Source organism: Nipponia nippon, unplaced genomic scaffold (assembly GCF_047370975.1).
Source record: "Nipponia nippon isolate SJK-2023a ecotype South Korea unplaced genomic scaffold, ASM4737097v1 scaffold_2, whole genome shotgun sequence".
NCBI classification, from domain to species: domain Eukaryota; kingdom Metazoa; phylum Chordata; class Aves; order Pelecaniformes; family Threskiornithidae; genus Nipponia; species Nipponia nippon.
This window is the reverse complement of record NW_028262336.1, coordinates 14181386-14197806: the sequence shown is the minus strand read 5'-3', so window position 1 is coordinate 14197806 and position 16421 is coordinate 14181386. Positions and strand designations below refer to the sequence as shown.

At 40.4% G+C, this 16421-nt stretch overlaps 1 protein-coding gene across 7 annotated transcripts in view; it reads right to left on the bottom strand.

Annotated features, from left to right (window-relative positions):
* LOC148055660 (uncharacterized) overlaps nt 1-14617 on the bottom strand; it is a 32993-nt gene extending 18376 nt beyond the window's left edge. For 3 of the 7 annotated variants that reach the window (XM_087758253.1, XM_087758251.1, XM_087758254.1), the window contains exons 1-5: nt 14513-14617; nt 12930-13058; nt 9633-9711; nt 6027-6132; nt 5716-5857 (exon numbers count right to left, since the gene is read on the bottom strand). In XM_087758253.1, the coding sequence (XP_087614379.1) occupies nt 5716-5857; nt 6027-6132; nt 9633-9711; nt 12930-12958 (356 nt within the window). In that variant the 5' untranslated portion in view covers nt 12959-13058; nt 14513-14617. Of the gene's footprint in view, nt 1-684; nt 1701-5715; nt 5858-6026; nt 6133-6766; nt 7017-9632; nt 9712-12929; nt 13059-14512 lie in introns of those variants that run through there. The other 4 variants (XM_087758249.1, XM_087758248.1, XM_087758250.1 and 1 more) reach the window with 4 other exon arrangements.
* Nucleotides 14618-16421: the final 1804 nt, after the last annotated feature.

Below are 16421 nucleotides of genomic sequence, written 5' to 3'. Positions count from 1 at the left end.
AAAATGTGCTCACTAATTCTTATATTCTGCTATGTGTCTTTAAGCGAAAACATTAATGGGAAAAATCTTTGTACAATTAGCTGAAGTCATAGTCCTATAACTTTTTTTAACCTACAACTGCAGCATACTTGTGCGCCTGCAAACTTGTTCACTGTCCTAGTTCTATCAGTGGCACTAAGTGGAGATACTACTACTCCCCCAAACTGGAAATTTTAGATGAAAACTTACAGGTAAAGTCAGGCTACATCCTGAGGTATGTGACATCTCTCCAACAAAAAAAGCCTCAATATGAAGGCTGTGTGTTGGCACAGAGAATTAAAGACAGTTTTGACAATATATCACTGAAGTGATTAGTGATCCTCAAATATTTTCAGCAATCTTTTCTGGCCTTACTGAGACTAATATTTTGCTTGCTTTTCTCATCACTGTGCATATCAGCAGATACTTTCACTGTGCTGTCCATAGTGACCCAGAGGTCTTTTTCCAGAGTGGCAGCAGCTCCAATACTGAAGCACAGAGGAGAAGACAGTATAAACTGCTATTGTAAGCCAATAACATCAACAGAAAGGAATGAGTGATTTGAGTTTTATTCAACACAGAATCAGTTTCCATGCAAAGAACACAACAAATTTATACACCACCTCAAAGTATGCAATATAGCATGGGTAGTTTTAATTTGTAGATACTGTTAATTATTCCCGTTCCATTAATAACTTTTTTGTAGGAAATTAGAAATCGATTGGAAAAGTAATTACTTCATTAAATTTAGTAATTATGTACTATAGCCATCTCAATCTTCTTTAAAATAAATGACAAGATGCTTTTCTCATTCAGTGTTCTATGTGAATTTAAAAAGTGTGACTCTCCTATTTAATCTTAAAACAAGGAGGAAAAGCTATAGTAGACATTCCTGAGCCAAATGGGTAGAGGGTTTTGGGAGCTGGAAAGGTATGTCAGTACTGTAGCCACAGAAACCAGGACTGAGCTATGTAATTGCTGACTTCAGTGAAACATGGGGAGGAGGTCCTTTACCTTAAGGATATCCTCCAGGTAAGAAGACATAGCTCCCTTCCTAGGGCTTCCACTTCCCACCTGTACACGTGAGAAAGGAAAAAGGGATAATTCCTTGCAGGTATTTTTCTACTTTAAATTTTGAGGGGGCAGAAGTTTTTTAATTCAGTGTCTGGCTTGTTAAACTGACTGCAAAGATGAAATTTTTCAGGATAAAAGAATAGGAAAATGGCAAGGAAAGAAGCTGTGTCTGCTGAAACCCATTGCAAAACTTTAGCCAACTTTTGTTTGTGTAAAAACAATTGTGTTTGCAGATAATTGAACATGCATTTTTTAGTGTTGTTTTTAATAGGATTTAGATGTGCAGTCCCATATGATGCGTCAGACTTCTGAAGTGTCTTCTTGTGTGATCTTCATAACCATCTTGCAATGGTTCTGTGACAAAGAGTACCTCTGCCATCACACAATGTGATTGGGAGGCTTCAGCTGAGAAGGCTTGGAGGGACTTATTTGAGCATGATAACCTTTCTGTCACCTGTGGTCCCACACATGACACTGGGCTAGCTGGAGCACTGTAGGTCAGGACATACCCTATAGCATCAGCAGAATTTTCTGAGCTGGGCCACTGCAGTGATGGGAAGGCATTACACTTCCAAAGAGGCCATGAGACCAGGAGGGGCTTCTGGGTCCTGTGCAGAAGGAGAAGGGCCAGGGAAGGGTGTGAAAGATTGTACGTCATTTTTTAGGAGTGGAGGTGATATGGGAAGGCAGATTCCACATTGCTTCTGAGAGTGGTAGAAAACCCCTGGGCTGGGGTCTGAAAAGGCACCAGTGTCAGGCTCAAGGAGAGATGTTCTAACAGCACTTTCCTTAGTCTGGACAAAACCCAAACAGTTATACACTCAGAATGCTGGACTGAAAATATGCTTTAAAAACATGCAGGTGTTTTCACAAAAATAAGGTTAGTGAGCTAAGGGCCTCACTAAATGTCTCCCTTTCAGTTAACCAGGCACAGTCCTCTCAGGTATTCTCTCATTCAGTTCAGGGAGCTTCAGACTGTTTTTACTCTGGCTTGCATGTTAGCAGCAAGGAGTCAAACATGCTTATTTGCATATTTTTCCTCCTCTTTCATTCTGCGTTTCTGTGGACTCTTAATGCATGCTGACTGACTTTTTTCCCACACTTTCTCTTGTCTGTCTTACACCTTGAGTGATGAAAGGGTGAGAGAGAAAGGAAAGTTGTCAGAACACCAGTAAATTGGGATCTGTAATAGCGAGGTGGTTAAATATTCAACATAAGCAGTTGCTGCGGCATCTGAAAAGCCTGAGAAACAGCAGCAAAAGTCAGCTGTTTCATCATTCCTTGCGATTGCTATCAGAAGCGTGCAAAATATCCAAAACCTCTGATTTAGTTAGAGTGCAGGGCACTTCTAGTCACCATCTATGTTTCTGCTTCCCTGGGGTGGTATAGCCTTGACTAGGCTCTCAGCAGAGTCCTGAGCACATTTTCTGTTTGCATTTGTGGGCCAAACTTTTGCCTGTTGCTGCAGCAGAAGGGGAGAAAGACATAGCTCAACAACATGGAGAGAGCACAGGGTGAGAAATGGGACTTGGAGAGGTGAGAGAACAGGGTGAGGATGGGCACGCTTTTAGCTACTGCCCCTCATCCCCCAACAGATGCTGAACCAAGCAGAGATTTGGCACAGCTGAGCTCTCTACCTCCGACAGCAGGGAGGAGTCCTGGGGAAGACTGACCCTCTGGGGCTGCTTCCTATCGCTGCACTCTTGGAAAAGCCATGGTCAAATCTTCATCTTTCTTGCAGCAAGTTACACCCATGTTTCTTGTTGTATCCACCAGGGACATAAAATAGTCTCCTTAACAATGTTTCATACACTTGAGGACTAGTAATGTTGATTTTCTCCTATTTACCTTTCCCTAGCCTTCTCTCCTTTAATCTGTATTTAGCCTTCATTTAGCCTTGCTGTGTAGTTCTTGGTTTTCAAGACTTTAATCTTTCTCACTCATCTGTAGGCTCTCTCCAACCAGTCCACACCTCTCTTGAAGTGTAATGTCAAAAAAACGGATGCAGTCTTCCATTTGGTATCTTGCCAGGGAACAGCAGAGGAGTTATTTTACATGTCTTATTTATATTCCAACCAAGTATCACCGGCTGAAATAATTTAATCTAAGTTTATGCTGTAGCTGTCTACACCTGACCTGAGTGTCCTTAAAATCCTTTACAGTGAATGTCCTGATTTTAGGGTGTGACTCATCTGACTATTTTACCTTTATCCTTTAGATGAGTTGAACTGCACCTCAGAAGTGCCTGTTTATATTGGTTCATCATAAAGAGATCATAGGCTAATCGGCTAAAATGTAGGCACTCACCTACAGTGTGTGTGACTGCTTTTGACCAGATAAATACCATCCTTCATCTACCAGCTATTTTGTACTTCTGGGTGCTGGAGAACATAGGGTTGGAGACAATTACTTGGATCATTGAGTCCTGTCCCCTGCAGTCATGGACAAACAGGCTATATATATCTAATTCAGAAGCAACTTCACACACTGTGGTACACTGCAAGTCACAGAACACTTCCAAATACTCATTCAGTGCATAATAAAAGACCAAAGTCTCAACTGTCATGTGCCTCGGGAAGAAAAGGAAGGATGATGCACCCTCTGTTCCTGGGAGACTGCACTAGTGAAACTACCCTGAATGTCCCCAAGCAGCAGACCAGGCCATCCACTACATGGGAGGGTCAGTGTTTGCTACCAAACTGACAAGGAGTTGAAATTCCATGCCAACCTCAAATCTGGTAGTTGTTTTAATCTTGGATGGGTGAACACAGCAAAAACACATCAGGGTAAGGTAATCCCTGCACCCTGAGACTACAAATTGTACGTCAGCGGGTTAAAAAAAATCCTTCCTGGTCTGTCACTACATTCATGCCCTCCTGAAACCCTGCACCACACACACATGCATGCTCATAGCCCAAGTGCAGCCCCACTGTGTGGTTGTACTTGTTGTCTTATGTTGTTACAACAAAGACGTGAGTGTAAGGCCTGAAAACTGGAGCTTCTTTGGAGTGGCTCAGTCAATAAGGAGGTTCAGTCCTGTGCTTATTCAGATACAGAAACGGGTCTCGATTTTCTGGACATGTTAGAGTGCCGTATACTTTTTTGCCTACAATAAATTGCAGGTTAATACTAAATACAAAATGCTAACAGAGAAGCAATGTATTAGCATTTTTTGATGAAAATATGACATTTTATATACCCTTAAGGAAAAATACTGTTTGCTCCCTGGAGCTACCCTGACCAATTTAATTTCCCACATCAGTAAGCATCATGAAGTCAAACGTTCCCACTCTGTGTTTCAGTCTACACATAACACTCGAAGTATCAGATTTGTGTTCTTATTGTATGTGTTTTAAGTATATTGCTTGCTTTTAGACCTTCTTTTTAATGGATATTCACATAGTTGAGATTACTGGTCCCGTTTAATTTGGTTTCTGCATTTCATCAAAATGGAACCGTGCACCCAGTTCTGCAGTGGTAGGAGATGGTGAAAGCCAAAATGGTAGAGGCTACACAAAAGTGGTGAGGAGGTGCAACATTTAGGTAAATCAGCAGCTACAGGAGTAGTTGAATAGATTCCCATTCTTTAGGACCCTAGAGCCAATGAAGCCCTACAGCGGGTAAAGGTTGAGTTACAAATTAAAAATTTCAGACCAACACTAATCTGAGGATATCCAAGCCATGCTGCTTGCAGCCAAAGAGGGAACCAAACTTAGAGGTGTGAAAACCAAACACTGACTGCAGAAATGTGGCTTTCCCACCTCTTAGTGAAAATCAGATCACTTAGTTTAGGATGACAGGTCGCAAGGTTTGAAACTTTGTGCACGTCACCCATAGGAATGATGAAAGGCTCAGCTGAACCTGCAAAGATTTGGCTTTATATACCTGGGATGCAGGATGCCTGGCCTGAGCCTGCCTCGACACTGTTTCTAAAATGGTATGGAATGTGGTTTTCATCCACATTCATGAACTCAGAGACAGCATCTCACCTTCCTCTAACATATTTGTAATTGTGATGGCCAAAAAATATAAATTTACATCTGATTTACCTGATCTTTCTGTTGAGCATAATTATTAGAAAAAAGAAATTGTTATCATCTGGCCAAAGAATTGTCTTAAGTCGGAAATGCTGAATGGATCATCATCATCATAAAACATTTCTCAAATTGCTACGCAATTGAAGTTAAACTCACATTGTTGCTACAATGAATACCTGAGGAAAGCTGGAAATGATGTGCTCAGAGTCTTTATATCATGTGCCAGGCTTTCAACCTAATTTGGCCCAAGCAGATTTTTCACTAACATTTACATGTTTGCTCTTTTGAAGAGAAAATCTGGTTGGCTTTCTATATTAACACAGTCTTTTATTCCTAAGCCATGCCTTGCTAAATAATTTCTGTCATTACAAGGCATTAAAATCTCCATTGTAGAAAATATATAGGAGACATTTAAAACAGTGACACGTTTCCACTTCAAATATAGAAAGAAAAGCAGAAAAGAAAATTGGTGTGTGGTGGTGGGGGAGAGCATCAGAGCAAAAAACACTTTGAGAGATGAGGCATATGAAACTGGCTAGCTGCCTAGCTTCCTGATGTTCTTTGGTAGGCTCTTGATGAGACTTACTTGAATTTCAAATTGTCTTCTAAGCTGATGAACAGCAGATGCTTGTTAACCAGCTCATCATGAGTACAGAGGTCCAACTCCATGGAGTCATTTCTTGCTGCTTTTGGCTGTCTTTTGTACTTGTGGAGACAAAGCAGTGGACCTGGAAATTGGAAATTTTAATTGAAAGCACACATATAGAAGGAAATTTTGTAGCCCTCTGAACACTGTGGGACATATTGGGATATATTTTAGGCTATATATATTAGGTCTGAAACCAGACTATATGTAAAAAATGTTAAAAACAAACCTTCCCCGCTATTTTTACTTACCTGTACAGGTTCTTGTTACATGCACGTCATGCACAGTAAATGGAAATGCTAAAGGCAGAAAGCTGAGAGACAATACTGCAGGCTCTTTCTTCTGTCCAGCCTCTGTCTAAGGTTTAATCACAGGACATGAGAAATTAAAGGGTCTTCACTAAATGATACTTTTTTTCTTGCCCTTCCGAAACCATATTTTAGATTCATGGTTTAAGGACTTTGTGAAATTATGTCTTTGCCTGTACTTCCAGGTCTGAAAAGCAAGCAACTCAGAAAATGTGCAATCTACTGCAAAATTGCTACATACTTCCCAAAAGTGAGAACATTAACAATGCAACTGTATTGGATTTGCATGGCAAGGTTTTGGTAGTAGGGGGCTACAGGGATGGCATCTGTGAGAAGCTGCTAGAAGCTTCCCCCATGTCCGACAGAGGAAATCCTTGTATGCTGGAAGCAACCCACAGCTGACTGGGTCCCCCATCTGGGAGATCAGAGGACCACCTGATCGGCTTAGCAGAGCCATGATTGTCTTATCCATTGCTAGCCAAATATGAGAGGGAAACTGAACAATACCAACCACTTAAGTAAAACCTTTGTTATTTTATGTTCTGCAAATAGAAAACAGATGTAATATTTTGCCATTTAAAAAAAAAATATAGAAATAAACTTTTCTTTAGAAAGAAATCTATTTAAGTAAACTTATAACGGGTGTAATGATAGCAACAAAGCTCATCAAAAGGAAAGCTTACTTATAAAAAGCTGCAGGCTGACTCTCATCTGGTGCAATTCAGTGTCATCTCATCCAACATTAACAAATTCCGCTTTAAATGAATTGTCATAGAGATTGCAGTATTTCAAATGTATTTTTGCAGGGGGTGAACTGATTGCATAGCTTATTGACCAGGGGATTTATGTATTCTCATTACTGAGGAGTTATCTGGAATACTTTATTGATGCATTTGTGTTGGATGATCCATAATTATCAGTGGCTAAAAACACCTGAAAAAGTACCATGAAAAAGTCGATTAAAATGTTGATGGTGATGGAGCAGTAGTTCTGTATTTTGCCCAACTCTAAATGTGATATAAAAGCCATTCCTTTCCAGCAGGTGAGGAGATAACCTATTTTGATAACTCTTACCATGAGTTTAAAGACATGGGAAAATTTGATACTGTATCAGAGGTACCAAGAGGACAGAGTAAGAATAGGTCTGTCTTTGTTCTGCCAGGTGCAGAAACATCATTAGCACAGGAAGGAATTACTTCTCCTTGGTTATGTGGCAAAAAATGTTTTGTTACCTGTGGAGGGGCTTTCATTTGGAAATTCTGGCACTTTGCATCCTGTTTGTGCTCCCTTCTCAAAAGAGCGCACTGGTACCGAAGTGGGATAAATAGGTAGACCGTGCTTGGGGAATAGGATGGTGAAAACATAAGTGTTTTGGCAGTAATTTTCAGTTTTACAGTCTAGACTGTCTTCAGTTGTGTTCTTTGCAGTGAAAAGTGAAACAGCTCCCCGAATCTCAAAAAGTTTCTTCATCATTACATAGCAAGATCTATTTACTTGGGCTTTTGAGCAAAGAGGCCATGATGAAACTTATGTATTGGAAAAAAGTGTGATTTTAATTTGCCTTACTTAGTAATATATCTGGCAGTCCCTCAAAGGATAGGTGTGTTATCTTGTGAAGACTAGTAGAGATCGAAATACACCCGTTTCCCTTGCTACACATGAATCACCCACACAGTCCACTCAGTTTCCTTGTTGCTTGTTGGCCAGTTATTTGCACGTGCCATGGGCGAACATGTTTTGAAGAGGGAACTGGATGAAGAGGAGAAGAGTGACTTTATGAATGATTTCTAGAAGATCATTCCCTGCCTACTGGCCATTGGGAAAAAATTATGACAGGACAGCTGTCTGTCAGCCAGAACGACTGTATCTTTTCTTAAGCTTCTGGATACATCAATTTTGTAAGTATGTCAGCTGTCTGTAACTGTGTAATCTAGCTGTCCATCACCAGCAGCTGACTTTTCTCCTTCTTCTAGTTTCATTATCTCTTAAACCATTCTTCATCAGTCAACCATTCTTTCATATTAAAACTCAGCAATGGAAACATTGCTTACATTCCCCTATCTGTTAAAATATACTTGATTTAAACTATTTCCTGTAGGGGAAATGATAGAGAAGATGTGTTGTGCATTTTGGTGGTGGGTTTTTTTTTTTCCTTCTGGGCATGAGACAATGCAGATTCAGTAAATAGATCTAACCATGTGTAATGAGAATGATTCCAGTGCTTTAGGTTCATTAGTCTCACAGTATGAACTTTAATAAAAATTAATTTGACTGGATTAGATACAATTACAGCAGCTGGAGTTAAAAATTGTGTACACGTATATGTTTATAAAAAGGGGGATTATTTAAAAGTGTGTTTGGATAAATGACAGAGAATAATGTGCGTGGCTGGAGTACATGTCAGTGACTGTAATTATTAGTTTATAGAAAAGGAACTTCTAATCACGGGGCCCAGTGGTCACTTCACCCTCTAATTAGACCAAATTATTGATAGTCCACCTTCATGAGCCATGAGCCATGATCCAAGCAAGTTTTATACTTTATGTGTAGGCACGAAGGTAGCACAGTCACCTCAGAGGTGAGCATTCAACCATTTTCAATGTGTGCACATGGTACACAAGTTGCTGAATTGGTGCCAAAAACGTTGTATAACTGAGTAAATCTGTCGTCTTTACACATTATGGCTAATGGTGATGTAACGGTCCCCATGGCGCTAGGCACCTTGGCTTGGGCTGTGCAGCTGTGCCACGCTGCATATTTAATTGAAAAGCAAAAAGGATCTACACAGCACACCACAGGGAAACCAGATTAAATTACCCTGTCAGGTTTGCATAACGGAGATCCCATTTACCCACAGGTCTTTTCCGTCACGCCTACTCCTTGCCTAAAATATTCCTTTAAACCTTTTTTTCCTACTTTTTTTCCCCCATGATTCCTTACTGTAATGGAAGGAATGCATTAGCCCTGAAACACCCTGCAGGGTGTAAGGTCCTGCAGCCGGGCCCAGAGTCCCACATTCTTTGCTAGCTTTTATTTGCACTGAAGTGCAGCACTGTGTAGTACCCGCAAAACTCCATGTGTGACATTGTGGGATCAAATCTGATTATGAAGCCTTATTACTAATAAAACACTGCAGATCTGCTGACTAGTGTTGCCTAGGGAACTTCTCTAAACCACCATGCAGTCTGTTCTCAGCTTCATTGCTATCTTGTTTTCTCCATTCTCCCCTCTCCCACTTAGTTACGTTAGTATGAAATTATAAAAGGTATTTCACTGTTAAGCTAAGATTTTTTAAGTAGATTTTGGTTATCTACTTTCTGCATCTCCTTCTAGTCACTGATGTTGCAAGTACAATAGAAAAATTTCACAATACTGCGCAGCCAACTTTCCCATATACTCTACATATGAAGGTCATTTTGGATGGCAAGATGGCCTTTTGCTGTTCTGCAGTCTCTGTCTCTCTCTACTGCGTAAAGCCACTATCTTAAAAAGATACTAAACTTTTGCTAGCCACTAACTTCAACGCAGAAAAAAATGCCTGATTGGTACCTTCTGTGAGAAATTGATAGTGCTGTTGATTGAGGTACTGACTGCAAGCAAAAGTGGAATAGTTCTCTTCTGGTTGTTCCTAAAAGGAACAAAAGTAAACAACAACCATAAATAGTGAAAAAATAAACAACTCGGAGGAACCGATCACTTCAAAATGTAAAATACCGGGAAAAGCTTTTGTTTGAAAAAATGCAATTTCTTTCACTTCAAAATGCCACGAAACACAGTTGATTGAGTAACGTTCACTGGAACAGAAAGGTATGTAGGGTACCATATCTCGATTGAGTAGAAGACTTGCGCATATTTGATACGAGTATTACGCAGAGGCAAACTGTGCTCAGTTCACATTTAACTTGATGAAGGTCATGTCTTGGAACTTGAAATTTTGAGAACTACAGAGTTTAGACAGTTTAAAAAAGTCTAATTGCAAACATATACCGTCATGACGTTTCAGTTTGAAGATGGTATAAATGTCTAAGAACCAAAATATTGGTTTACTTTTTAAGAATCTCCCTTCCCATGATAAAGCCACTTCTTTCACTAGGCAGAACAGACCAGGACAATAAAATTAAAGTACCACATGCTTTAAGTTACAGTGTTTGAGACATAAAAGACAAAGCAGTATTAGATTTAGACTTTGCAAATGACCTGGAGTACAAGATAAAAGTAATTTAGATGATAAACAGTGCAGTTACTCAACACTTGATATCACCAGTAATCATTTTAAAAATCACTCTGCTTCTCTGCATGGTTTTCCAAGTAGCAGTATTTGCTTCTTCCCGTAATTCAAATTCCTCTGGGAGATGCTGTCTTTACAGAAGGCAGTGATTAGCAACACTGTTAAAGCAGGCCTGAAGTTCTGGAGGAGGGAGCAGCTAAGAAAAATGAGACTGTGAAATGGGGATCATGCACACAGCCAACCAGAGGCTAACACAAGCGTTCGTTACATGTGGACAAATACACAATATGTCTTTATTTTGTGTTCTGAGGCTTGTCAATACGTAAGCTGAAAAAACAGAATATTAACATGTAAACAACCATCACTCTTTGCAGAAAATATTTAGCATCCTCTGAATTTCAAAAGGCTAGCCTCTTAACCCTGTGTTTATAGACAGAAAGGGGTGGAAGTCACCAAAATGCGACTGTTTTAAAGACAATGGAATTTTCCCCAATTTAGTTTACACACTGAAGGTAAACTGTGATGATTTGCTTCAACTTGCTATTCCAAAGTGGGTCTCTCTCAGCTGTGGCAGATCATATAGCCTAGTGCTGCCCTGCACACAGTACAGGCTGCCCAGTCCTGCTATACGGCAGATAATTTGTCTGCTGGAAACTCCCAGTTAGCAGGTCCGGGAGCCTTGCTTGTTGACCTGCTGCTCCTCTGTGCTTACAGAAACTCAGATCAGAGCATTCAGCCAGCAGAGGAGTGGGGCCAGTGCCTTGCATGCAGCATGGGAGAGCAAAGGTAGGGGCAGAATTGACCCTTACATCAGGACAACAGCTTTCTGGGTTTCTGCTCTTCTTTAGTAAAACTGCTCTCTGTTCTTTTTCCTTCTTCAACCTTTTGCCTAAAGCCTCTCTTCTCTCAAAGCAGTGTTTTCGCTAGCTTCCAAAAACTGCTTGCCTCCTAATTCACTAGCATTAGCCAACAAGCAGGGAAGGCCCAGGCAGACATAACCGGAAGGGGGAAGAGCTTGCTTAGCTGTAGGCACAGCAGGCAGCTTGTACAGCCATCCATGCAGAGCTATAAATGGCAGAGCTATAGGATAACTGAGTGTTGTTGCAGATCATAGCCATGAATCATGTAATACCTTCGGTTGTCTTTTCATCAGGTGAAGGAAAACCACTTTCAGAAGCTTTGTTTGCATCACATTCATGCAAGGCTTTACGATGAGCCTGTAATCTGTACTAGTATACAGGTGATGGAGCTCTGAACTGCCAACGGATGGTTGGACGGGTTTGGCTTGGTACACAAAAGATTGCACAGGAATGTGCTGAGCCCATAGGCTGAGTAACACCACATCCATATGACAATCCAGAGCCTTGGTTCCTAATATACTATTTGAAAGTGTTTACTTTATCTCTTCTTTTTAACATACAGGTCACTGCTATCTCAATTAAACTTTGCTTTGGATTTTTTTTGTTTGTTTCCCTCCCACCTCCTTTCAGCTCCTGGCTGTTTTACTAGCTCAGTGATTTTCCAATTTATTTTCTAGTGAGAAAGCATGGATTCGTAAATACGGGCCAGAAATGAATTAGACAGAAATAATATGACAGCTATTGATATGCTTTTCACTGAGAGAAACCTTTCAGAGGAGAGATAGAGACAGAAAGACAATAAGCAGAAGGCACCCATGCCTCCCCTGGAAACCATGAGGCCTGTATGGCATTAACCCCAGCTGGCAGCTAAGCCCCACCCAGCCGCTCACTCACTCCCCCCTTCCGGTGGGATGAGGGAGAGAATCAGAAGAGTAAACGTGAGAAAACTCCTGGATTGAGATAAAGACAATTTAATAAGTAAAGCAAAAGCTGCGCACACAAGCAAAGCAAAACAAGGAATTCATTCACTACTTCCCATCGGCAGGCAGGTGTTCAGCCATCCCCAGGAAAGCAGGGCTCCATCATGGGTAACGGTGACTTAGGAAGACAAATACCATCACTCCAAACATCCCCCCATTCCTTCTTCCCCCAGCTTTCTGTGCTGAGCATGACGTCATATGGTGTGGGATATCCCTTTGGTCAGTTGGGGTCAGCTGTCCCGGCTGTGTCCCCTCCCAGCTCCTTGTGCACCCCCAGCCTCCTCGCTGGTGGGTTGGGGTGAGAGGCAGAAAAGGCCCTGACTCTGTGTAAGCCCTGCTCAGCAGTAGCGAAAACATCCCTGTGTTACCAACGCTGTTTCCAGCACAAATCCAAAACATAGCCTCATACTGTGAAGAAAATTAACTCTATCCCAGCCAAAACCAGCGAAATAGGAAAGCTGTTTTATACAATAAGCCCATGAGACTCTGCAGCAAGACTAAAGAAAAAAACCAGCCCCAGTCAAACATGAGCGAAGCAATAACTTCCCAGTGTCCTCTGGCAACTACATGCCCATTCAGAAATCACTTTAAAAAAAGTATTACCTGCTCTGTGTACAGAAAATGATGGTGGTGATATGCTGTGCTGTGCTTGTTGCTGGTTACTGTAATGGTGACTCCACTTTGAGGCAGCTTTTAAAAAGCTTACCAAGCTATCCATATCCTTTCCTCTCAGTTTGCTCACCTTCAGGTAATTCCTTTTTCCCAAATCTTCACTCACCTTATTTCAGTCTTTCTCAGTTCAGGCATTTGGCAAGCTGGAGCTTTTCCGTACAGCTAACATGAAGTCACTCAGATCCTCGGATGGATTTGGGTCAGCTGTTGGCACCTGGGGAACATTACCCCTTTTCTGCCATGGGAGAACAGTTACAAATACACTTAAATTTTATTTTGATAAGGGATTATTTAATAGTAGATGCTCTTTACTTAATGACCTGTCTTTGAGGAAGAAAGGGGTGCTCTGCATGTGTACGCATGCAACATAACAAGGTACTAATTTGTCAAGGGCTGAAACACAGAGATGAGTACTGAGATCTGTTGGATTTGCTGGAGCAGCAAGCTATGGAGCATCTTGTCCTTGCATCTGGTTCAGCTGCGGTAGTCATCTACTGTGTAGGACTAGATGCAATAAAATCCCTATGCCTACTGTAGTCAGTGTATAATAAACAGAAGATAAACAAAAAGTGACTTCATGTTAGCTTTTGGTAAAACCACTCTTCGCTGTCAGTCCTCTGGGGCAACGACAGTTCCTTTTCTATTTGGTGATGAAATTTAATCTTGTAATTTAATGTTTAACACCTACTCGTGATTCCTTAGTTGCAGAAACAGTATGATCTCATTATGGGACCCTTCTATCTTTTTTTGGGAATACTGAGTCTCATTAATTCCAGGTGTGTCTCCATTCATTGGTGGGCTTGCACTAAGGGCAAATTTCACCAACAGCATTTTGAGAAAACTGGAAACGCCTGTCTTATTGCATACAGAAGGCCCAGCTCCACACAGAAAGAAGAAAAATAATTGAAAACTATAGATTTTCCATCCTTTTCAGGCTTAAGTGGCAGAATGGAGTGCCATTTCCTACATTTATTTTGTTAGGATGTCTTGTCTGGTTTCTCCCAGGGACTGAATGAAGACTGAACGTAGATCTTTTCTTTTGAATGATTGACAGAATGTGAGGTTAGACAAGTCTATTTAGAGACAGTCATAACCCCAGCATAAGGGATCTTGGAAAATACACTGACTTTGTAGTGGTACATACCTCTCTTTCCCCCTTGTACCATCCTATTCCAGTCGTTGCTGACAGAATAAAGAACTATCAAAATAACAAGGTTCAAAATAAAACTCTGGAAATTCTTATGAAGCATGAAAGTATTGTGCTTCAAAATTCTGGACTGAGGAGAGCACAATATGTGCACAGTCAAATGTCTGGAGGAAAAACAATAAAAGAAAGCAAACCCTAATATTAAAATGAAGCAAGCTCTAAGAAACGCTTCCTATGCATCAAGTTAACTGTAATCTAATAACCACAGTGAACTCATTTGCAATGGCATATATAAACCCAAATGTTAACCAGGAGAGAGATGGGAGGAGGGAAATGGCAGTGCATGAGGACCACTACGAATCACATCATCACTCACAGTGGTAAAGGTAACAGACAGGGAACAGTCAAAAACTCAAAAGAGCAAGGAGAACAGCGAGGCATGCTTAATACTTGCTAGCCCAGTATCTCTGCTAGGGCAGGTTTTGGCAGTCTCGGAGACAAAAAAGCAGAGAGAGAGAAAGTGGTGGGTAGAAGGATCTTACCCAAATGGATGAATTCATTCCAGGCCAACCTTTTGCTTGGAAGCAAAGGGAAGAGGAGAAACACTTAGAATGGATCCAGCTCAGCCAGAGCCATGTAAAATGTAATGAAACTTTTCCAGAATTAATATTTAATTAGTTTTAAGGGAATATGAACCTTGTGCTTCTAATTGTCACTGACCTATGCACCTCTTGCTACAAATAGAAACAAGCGTCTCAATGTGGAAGTTCTTCCTCATCGATTTCACTCTGAGCAAAAAGCATTTTGTACCACATGGTTTGATTCAAGCAGATGGGCAAAAGTCGTGTTATCAATGGATTGAAAAGCCCAGCTGACAGACATTTGACTCTTAGCTGCAGGGAATTTTTACTGAATATTGAGAATTCATGTTCTCAGGGCAGGGCTTAAATTGCAATGCAGCCTTGTCAGTGAATAAATACAACCAAGCCTCCTCCCCCAGTTTGCCTTCCCTCCCCAGGATGGTAGAGGAATATGCTATTAAAGGATAAGTAAAGTTTCTGAAAATTATATAAAAGCATTTGAGATCCTAAAATAACCATAGCTTTTAAATACCTGGAGGAATGAGAAGGCAGAGAAGTACTTCTTATTTATTCACATGTCATCATTTCCCTTATTTAATTTTTCATTAGTGCAAAAAACAAAGGAGATCCATTTCTATATAAAACTTACCTCATGTTGCCAGGAGGTAGAGAAGAAAAACAGGGAAGGGACTGATAATTCTCAAATTCCATTTTTGTATTAGGATTATTAATGAACTTTTATCCAGTGTAGCATATCTTCCAAGGAGCTTGAAAGCTTTTATAGTTTTTGACCTATCTTGTGTTCTGTCAAGTAAAAATAAATAACACAAAGTAATTCATATAGAACAAAGTATATATAACCAAGTAGCACTAGGCAATTGTATTTCTGAAGTTCACGAATACCATTGCTAAAGAAAAGACAGAAGCATGGTGTTGCAGGTTTGTAAAAAATGTCTTTAGAAATAAGTACTGCTTCAGGCAGTGCTTGTTTTCTAGTATAAATCAGATTATTTTGGCAATCAATCAGCAGATACAACCACTGAGCCTGCTCAAAATAGAGACGATATTCATTTAAATGTATGTATAAAAATACTTAGCATCAAATGCAGCTCTTCTACTTCATGTGGTGACTACGGAAGTAAATTGATCTGAATGTCTGAAATACCCCATTGTCTGGTCTCTTGTGAAGCCATTTATGACTTTTTAAAATGGGAACTAAGACTTAAGCATTGAGTTCCATTTTTGTAGCGTTTCATTTTACACAGGTTCTCAGACTTTCACAAAGCAAAGAATACTGAAGGATTGAGTCCATAGATTCTCGGTCTGTGCACTTATTAAATGGAATGCACTCAGCAGTAAGTAATTAGCTATCAGTTAGCAAACAGTTTTCTATCTCCGTTTTCAACTGTGCTGTGAAGATCTATCCTACTGTATTACTCCTGCAGGAAAAATCTGAGCTCAGTTACCTCCCTGATTGCAGTACAACTTCAACGGATGCATACGCACATACACACACAGGCTGTCCTATATCCTGTCTCAGAATATCATAATCTGGTGCTGCGCAGTGAGTCTGTCTGCTGACATAGGTTAGTTTTCTGAAACAGTAAGCAGCAAGACTGGTTGTGGTGCTGGGAATCTAGGCATATGTTAGTTTTACAGAATTGTGTTAATGGAAATCACTGAGCATACTCTATTTATTCATAGGCTTTTATGCAATCGTTATCTTAATTGTATCAAAACAGCAAGTAGCTTTTCTATAAACTTGTGACAGGGGAGATCTTATTTAGCAATCAGTACCTGTCACATCAGTCAAGATACCAGAACCCTACATGAGATAATATATTTAAAAGCATTCTGGGGAATCAATTTT